At 39.2% G+C, this 8,223-nt stretch overlaps 1 protein-coding gene across 2 annotated transcripts; it reads left to right on the top strand.

The window, feature by feature from the left end:
* Positions 1–3,182: 3,182 nt before the first annotated feature.
* On the top strand, positions 3,183–7,951 carry LOC148027708 (uncharacterized). 2 transcript variants are annotated; one of them, XM_087689412.1, is made up of 2 exons: positions 3,183–3,435; positions 5,400–7,951. In XM_087689412.1, exons 1-2 carry the CDS (start codon positions 3,268–3,270, stop codon positions 6,012–6,014), a joined length of 783 nt encoding a protein of 260 aa, XP_087545538.1. In that variant the 5' UTR covers positions 3,183–3,267; the 3' UTR covers positions 6,015–7,951. The 2 variants fall into 2 exon arrangements, with proteins under 2 accessions (XP_087545538.1, XP_087545539.1); XM_087689413.1 differs by having other exon boundaries at positions 5,497–5,635.
* Positions 7,952–8,223: the final 272 nt, after the last annotated feature.

Raw genomic sequence — 8,223 nt, 5'->3', positions numbered from 1 at the left:
ACTCATTGCTAGTCACATGCAAGGCCACCCATCTATGATTAATGTCTTTTGAGATACCAGTACATATGCCTTTAATCATGTTATGGGTACCTATTGTTATACCCCCACTCCCCACTTTGTGATCTATAGTTATCCATTCATAGTGTTTTGATATTGATTGTAGTGTTTTTTTGAAGTTGAGTTTTTGTGACTTTTAGTTATTGCAGCCAAGCATAATAGATATGAGAGATTTTGGTTATTCCTATCATAGCTCTTAAAGGTAGAGGAAGCCCTTTGGTGTTACAAGATATACGCTCGACTTAATCATTAATAAACTTAGTTGGTTTTTTAAGTTTGTGCTTTTTGGCCTGGTCATTGCCTTGAATGAAGGGGTTGTTGCACGAGGTTCAATTTTAGAGTATCTTATTTTTGAGGTTGAAATCGACTCACTATTTTTTATAGGACTTTGGGAGAGAATAGGCTCAACTAGAAACTCTTGAGGAAGAGATTCTTCATCTACATTGGTGAGCTCAATATCATTCACCATTTTGTTCAGATCTAATTCTGGATTAGATTGTACCTCTATCTAGGATGAATTTATCTAAGTTTCATGTACGAGTATCTCATCATCCTTTTGAGTTTGATGGGATATTGATAAGTTTCTATTGTTCTTATTCTTTAAAAGAAGGCCTTGGATTACTTGGACCTACTCTATCATCATGGAGGTCCATGAGTAAAGAGAATTTATTATGATCAACTTTCTTGTTTTTTCCTTTCTCAATGAAGTTTTTAAAAACATTATTTTTTCTACTAACAGTTTGGAAACTGTCTTTAGAATTCACATTATTTGGCTTTGTTGTGGACTAGGGGGGTCCTTGGGTTTCAACTCTAGATAACGTCTAATAAAGTGTCCCACTTTCAGACATTTGAAGCAAGCATTGGGAATATTCTTATAAACTATAGACTATTTATTAAGAAACCTTCTTGAAGAATCAGAATTAGTGAGAAATCATGCAGTTTCTAATTAAGCTCAATTTCCACCAACACCTAGGTGCCATTGTGGGTTGTAGTTTTTGTTGGGACTCTATCCTAATAATTTACTCAAGGCAGCCACTAGCCCTCGGATAAATAGCTGAAGATTGGAGGGCAGATTGGGTAATTCTACTCATAGCGGAACCTTTGGGCTTAGGGCGTAAATGATCAAATTCTTTAGTAATTAAGTGAGTGAGAGGGGAGCATTCCTTAATATCGAGTGGCCATAGCTTAATAGGGACATCACCATCTCTTCATCTTCTAACATGAATATCATATAGCTGTTAGGGAGATATTGCATGGGCAAAATGCTGCAGCCTATATATTCCCAATTTGTTTTGGTCAAATATTTGAGAAATTTGATAGGCAGAGCCTTGGGCCATGACATAGGGCTATTAGCGCATGAGAGTAAAATATATGATTCCATGTTGAAAGTCTACCAATTGCTACAATTACAAAAATACCTGATTCATCTTTGTTGGGGTCATCATTGCCATGTTGGGGAGCGGATGCATGCCAGGTTCCGTTTCTTCCTAGGGCTTTCCATCATCATCATCGTTTCTCTCTCTCTCTCTCTCTCTCTCTCTCTCTCTCTCTCTCTCTCTCTCTCTCTCTTTGGGCCTCCTTGTTTAAGAAATTTGCAAGGAGCTTTATTTCTTGCTCTGAGTGGCCATGCAGAACCAAGAGGAGTGTGTTGTTTGGGCCTCTAACAGGGTGGCTTTCCTCTACGCTTTCCTTACGAGTTGTTCGATTCATTTTGGTGGAAGGCTCCATGTAGTAGCCTTTCTTCTGCGCTTCCTTTTTGCAGAAGCCTCTGCCTGGTACTCTCGTCACTGTTGCGAAGCCCAGTGATAATGGTCATTCACATGGTGGAGGTTGTCCACAATGCTCGTCGTAAGATTGTAGAGTGGAATCTTCAAAATGGTTCCATTATTAGCTCACATGTAGTGTTTGTACATGGAGAATGGCATGTAGGGTAGGCAATGTGTAATAGGCCATTATGCTTTAACCATTCCATGAGGGGCAAGGGTTATCTTCCTTGATGTTTTAAACATGAATGCATAATAAGTTAGGGTCAATGTAATCCTCCCCTTCACATGTCAAGGCAACATGTTCAATGTTAGAATCCTAGTAAGCTTTCGAATAGATAGGTTTGTCTTACTATTGTTGACCACTATTTGTCTCTAGGAGGAACTACTACTATTCAATGCTATTTTATGAGCCACAATGTCATGTTCCACCCATGTGTTTGTCTCCAAGCCAAGTCACCCTTTGAAGCATCAATCTTAGTTGCTTGTGTTTTCTTAGACATTTCAACATTTGTTGCTATCGTGGTCTTCTAACCAACCCTCTCTAATATTGATCTCGGGTTCGCAAATAAGTATGTTGGCTTACAAGTTTGGAGAAAAGATTGGCAAGAATGTTTGAAAAGAAAAAATGCCCCTTCAAGAGTATGTAATTATATATCTTTACTATTAGTTAAGGGGAGGTTAGGGGCGGGTGCCACGTGGCAGCCCCCAACCTCCCCACAAAGAAACGCGGGGGCGGGTGCCACGTGTCCAGCACCCGCCCTCGCCACGAAAATCGCGCCCACCCCGGTGCGAAGCGTCAGGGCGAGTCTAGGCGCGGAGCGCCTAGTATATATATATATATATATATATAAAGAGAGAGAGAGAGAGAGAGAGAGAGAGAGAGAGAGAGGGTGGGGTGGGGTGTGTGTGTGTGTGAGCGTGATTTAAAATTTGTCATGTAACTTCTAAGAACTTGTATTCCCGTCACAAAAGTAGAAGAGGCAGCTTTTGTTCCCAATTGGGTGTAAAGCGTCTAGTGTAATTATCCAAAAAGCATCCATTACGCTAAGAAAACGAATAACTTGCCAATTGGATGCCAAGTTATGTGAGGAGATGCAATATTGAAAATTCAATAAAGGTCGAGACGCCACAAAAGCAGTATAAGTGGAAGGCTGAGGATATAAGGCCATTTAAGAAGTAAATAGAATTCGGTAAACAAACTGATTCTTATCCGTGAGCTGTTTTGCCCGAATGAACTTTTAAAGTGGAGAGTGACGAAATGTAAATGCATCTCGATTATGCGGTAGTGTCCCACTACGTCCTCACAAAATTGTTATATTTATATGACTAACGACAATCCGGACGTGTGTGTGTGTATATACATGGAACACTCCGAGAATCAGAAGAGAGCACTCGCCCTCTCTCTGTCTCTCTCTCTCTCATTCTCTCTCGCCGCGCTCCAGCCATGGAGGTCACGCCTGCCGCCGTCGACGCCATCTTAGGCCCCTCCGCCGTCCTCATGCTGCTGGGCTACCATGCCTTCCTTTTCTTCAAGGTCAAGCGCTCCCCCTACGAAACCGCCATGGGTGTGAACCAGAGGGCCAGAAGGCTGTGGGTGCAAGAGATGCTGCGCGTAAGGCATTCCTTCTGTCATACTTCGTCACAAAGTTAACTGCAGTTAAGTAACATTCATCGTGAGTTTGGCCCTTCATGAGGAGTTCTAGAGCACAACTTAGCCCTCAGTTGGGGGTTTATGGTATGTGAACTTTTCAAAAGGGAACTTCTAGACTTCAAACTCACGGAGTGTTCGTGCGTAAGGGGAAGATTTCGACATTCTATGCCTACTTACACTATAATCCTAAATTAGATATATCAAGGGGTCTTTTCCAACCTTAGCAACACATAAGTTGAAGGTTCCATAAAAAACATATTAGGCGCTCCATTCTTAGATTTCCCAAGTACTTCACATTCCATAAAAAACATACTGGCACTCCATTCCTAGATTTCCATAGTACTTCACATTAGTGTCACACCAGTACTTCTCATAAGTGTTAGGCTACTACTTCGGATCGGCAATAACATACTAGGCACTCCATTCCTAGATTCTCTTGGTGCTCCACATTGGTGTTAGGCTTGTACTTCTTACAAGTATTAGGACATTCCTTTGCACCAATATCAATATTTGTCATGGATTGTAAGGTGACATTCTAGAGATGATATGCACACACACACACACACACACACACACACACACACACACACACACACACACACACACACACACATTTATATCATTTCTTTCCATCTCTTCTTCTAGTTCTAGGGCGAAAACCACTATAATAACATACCCTAGACTCTATGTGCCTAGACACTTCCAGTACTTCACGTCAACGTGGTTTGGGATGCGTGCATGCGTGCATGCATGTGTGTGTGTGTGTGTGTGTGTGTGTGTGTGTGTGTGTGTGTGTGTGTGTGTGTGTGTGTTGGGAGGCTTGAAGATTCCATTCTTTACTCTCTCTTTTTTCAAAATTATGCACTTAAAAAATTTAAGTAGTGTAATTCATAATCACATAGATATTATTTTGACATATTATATATATATTTCTAGTATAATTAAATTAAATAATACTTGATTATATTATTAAACTATGTATAATGAATGTTTTACTATGTATCATTACGTTAATCATGCCCTTTGATAATAAAAACATAAATTGATCTATATCTACATTTTATGCTTGATAAAATTTAATGTTATTATATTAACATTAATATGATATGAATATGTTTTCATTATTTAGTAATACTTATTAAATTATATATGATTAAATATAATGAAATGCTTTAATAACTTTATTTTAATGACATCCAATCATTAAGTGCAATTATCAATATTAGTAGCAATGTTTTATTACTTAGCTTATTCTTATTGATTTAAAACTAAAGCATAATGGGAGTGCATGGAAGGGTGGCAGAGAAGGAGGAATGCCGCGAGTAAGCGAGAGGGATAGGCAAGTAGGACATGGGTAGGTGCTAGTGGGGGTTGGGCTAGTAGTTAGAGGACTTTGAAGAAGAAGAAGAAGAAGAAGAAGACGGAGGGATGCCGGGAGTAAGCGAGAGGGGTGGGCAAGTAGGACATGGGTACGTGCTAGTGGGCTTTGGGTTAATGTTAGAGGACTTTGAAGAAGAAGAAGAAGACGAAGAGGAGGAGCCTAGGAGGAGGGGGAGAAAGGGGGGAAGGCCACTTCCTTGTTGCTATCGCTCTTTAGCAGGTTAATGAGTGATTAAGGTTATTCATTACTACAATAGTCATCCTTTTGATTATTTTCATCAAAGAATGTTTAATTGTGACCAAAAAAGTCAGATGTGATGCTATTTTTCACCTTTGCCAATGATGATTGCAATCCAAATGAATTACAACTAGAGATACTAATACTTATGTTATTCGATATGCCTCTTTTGTCAATAATAATTCATCACCAAATTATTTTGCGAGTATGCTGGTAAATGATGTTCTTTTGATACAATATCTTTACTTATTATTCACAAGTTCCTAGTCTCCATCACTCCCCTAATCTTCTCTTTTCTCTTGTATAGGAGAACCATAAGAAAAATGTATTGGCAGTCCAAACCATCCGTAATAGCATCATGGAATCCACTTTGATGGCAACAATGTGTGTGATCTTGACAACAGGATTGGCCACCTACTTTACATTGGCTACGAACACTCTAAGGCAACCACCCTTAGTAGGTGGTGGTGGTGAGAACCAAGGTGTATTCGGGAGTCTCAAATCCCTTGCCATCCTAATGTGCTTCATGGTTGCATTTCTATGCCATACCCAAAGCATAAGGTTTCTAAACCATGTTAATTACATGGTGAACATCCCAATCGACACCCACCTAGATGACACTCATATTACTAGTGAAAACTATCTTGCTAATTTGCTTGAGCGTGGAGCCATCCTTTACTCCTTTGGCTCTCGTATATTCTACTTGGCCATTTCTCTATTATTTTGGCTTTTTGGCTCCATAGTGATGTTCTTGGGCTCATTAGTACTCTTGTATTGTCTCTATCTTGTGGACTTTGTGCAAGTACCCAACATCAGTGCACAAGACCACATAAATGTAAGAAAGAAGATTAGTGATCACAAAGAGCCTCCAATTGATTTCCCCTCTAATTATCTAAATCAAGCTAGCCCACATCATGTATAGAGAAAGGTGCACCTTTTAGAAAATTTGGATATCACAAAATTCAAGGGGTAATGACCTCTCCTTTAGGAAAATGTGAGGTTTTTTGCAAAAATGTAATTAAAACCCCATTCTATAGGTGCAAGACATGCACATGATAGATGAATAATCCTAAAGTACAAACTTAGATAATTAGAATGGCTACACTAGATGCAATATGCCCATAATGTATGATTAACAAAATCTCTATGTACGTGATCACACACACATGTATGTATGTATTACGTGCATATTGTTCAAAGATAAGAGAGATAGAGTGGAGCCAAAGAGTGAGCAGTCAGCTCATCTCATTCATCTTCATTATTCAATCTCTATTGACATGAAAGAGATAGTACAACTGGGTTACCACTAACCATGACTAAGTGTGGTTAGATCAACACTGACTTATTTAATGTCCCACACATGAGTACAATTGGACACAACTTTAATAGGTAATGTCAGTCACACACACATACATATAAGCAATTGAGCTTGAAGTCTCAACACTCCCCCTGAAGCTCAAACTAACTGTTGAACTCCAAGTAGTTGTCTAAAGTAGATAAACTTCTCATTACCAAGTGATTTGGTAAAGATATCTGCTACCTGGTCTTCGGTCTTCACATGCAACAAGTCAATCTGCCCTACAAGTACCATTTCTTTGATGAAATGGTAATGAACCTCGATATATTTGGATCTAGCATGATAGATGGGATTGCTAGCTAACATCACATAGCTAAGATTATCACAATGCAATTTGACTTTACTATCCAACTGTATCCCCAAGTTATTCAGCAGTTTCATCAATCAAACTGCTTCACATGCTGCTAATGATGTACGCATATATTCCGCTTCTGTGCTAGACAAAGAAACGGTAGGCTATTTCTTACTACTCCAACTGATCATATTACTACCCAAACCAAATGCATAACCACTGGTTGACCTCATATCATAGGCACAACCAGCCCAATCAGCATCAGTGTAACCTGTCAAGTCAAGGGATTTCCCATACTCATAAAACCGCCCATAATCCGCGGCACTCTTCACGTACCTCATAATCCTCCTGATTGCATCTAGATGTGGCTTACGAGGCTTCTCCATGAATTGATTGATCAGCTCCACTGCATAATTCAAGTCAAGATGAGTGATAGTAAGGTAGATCAAGATGCCCATCATCTTTCTATACATAGTTACATTCTCTATTTCAGTCCCAACATCAATTGCCAGCTTGACATTTTGATCCAAGGGTGTATCCATAGCTTTACACTCCGTAATGCCATACTTCTGCAACATATCATGAGCATATTGTTTTTGCAATCGCCATATACCTTGCAGTGTAGGTATAACTTCAATCCCATGAAAATACTTCGGCTCTCCAAGATCTTCAACTTTAAATTTAGTTTGTAGCAATGATTTAATTTCAGCAATCCCTTGATCATCGTCTCCAATGATGATAAGATCATCTACATAAACCACTTGAAAAACATAACCATGATCTGTCTTCTTCGTGAATAGATTGTGATCTACATGAGCTATTTGAAATCCATGCTGCTGTAAATATCTACTTATCCAAGCATTCCATGCTCTCGGTGCCTGTTTTAGCCCATATAAAGCTTTTTTAAGCTTACACATATATGTCGGAAAATCAAGATGAACATAGCCTTCAGGCTACTCCATATACACTTCTTCAAGCAATTCACCATTTTAAAAAGCATTTTTAACATCCATCTAGCATAATTTCCAGCCCTTAGATGCTGCCAATGCAACGACTATTCTCACTGTTGCCATCTTGGCAACTTGACTGAAAGTCTCTTCATAATCCAAGTCGTATTGTTGTGCATATCCCTTTGCAACTAGCCTGGCTTTATACCATTCTAGTGAACCATCTGACTTGCATTTTACTTTGTAGATCCATTTGTAGCCAATGGGTACTTTGCCTTCAGGCAACTTGACCAAATCCCATGTTTCATTTTTAGCTAGTGCTCATCCATGGTAGCACACCAATTCTCATATGGAAACTACATCATCAAACTTTGTAGTTTCTTTGAAACTTGTTACTCTAGTCATATAAGAATAATGACGTGCTGAATATCCACTATATGTCAACCTATCAACTAGTTTTCTGACTCTTTCAAACCTTCTTAACTGTTGTTCACTCTGAGCTTGCCTCTCATGAGGCAGCACATACCTGCTATGC

The sequence above is a fragment of the Lygodium microphyllum genome, chromosome 12 (genome assembly GCF_053477565.2).
Source record: "Lygodium microphyllum isolate KBCC chromosome 12, Lygodium_microphyllum_v1.1.10, whole genome shotgun sequence".
Taxonomy (NCBI): Eukaryota; Viridiplantae; Streptophyta; class Polypodiopsida; order Schizaeales; family Lygodiaceae; genus Lygodium; species Lygodium microphyllum.
Note: the sequence above shows the minus strand (reverse complement) of the source record. Positions and strands in the feature narration are given on the sequence as shown.

Coding starts and splice junctions, on each gene's coding strand:
- LOC148027708 (XM_087689412.1), top strand. CDS start 3,268: ATGGAGGTCACGCCTGCCGCCGTCGACGCCATCTTAGGCCCCTCCGCC. Junction 3,436..5,399: donor GGGTGCAAGAGATGCTGCGC/GTAAGGCATTCC, acceptor TCTCTTGTATAG/GAGAACCATAAGAAAAATGT.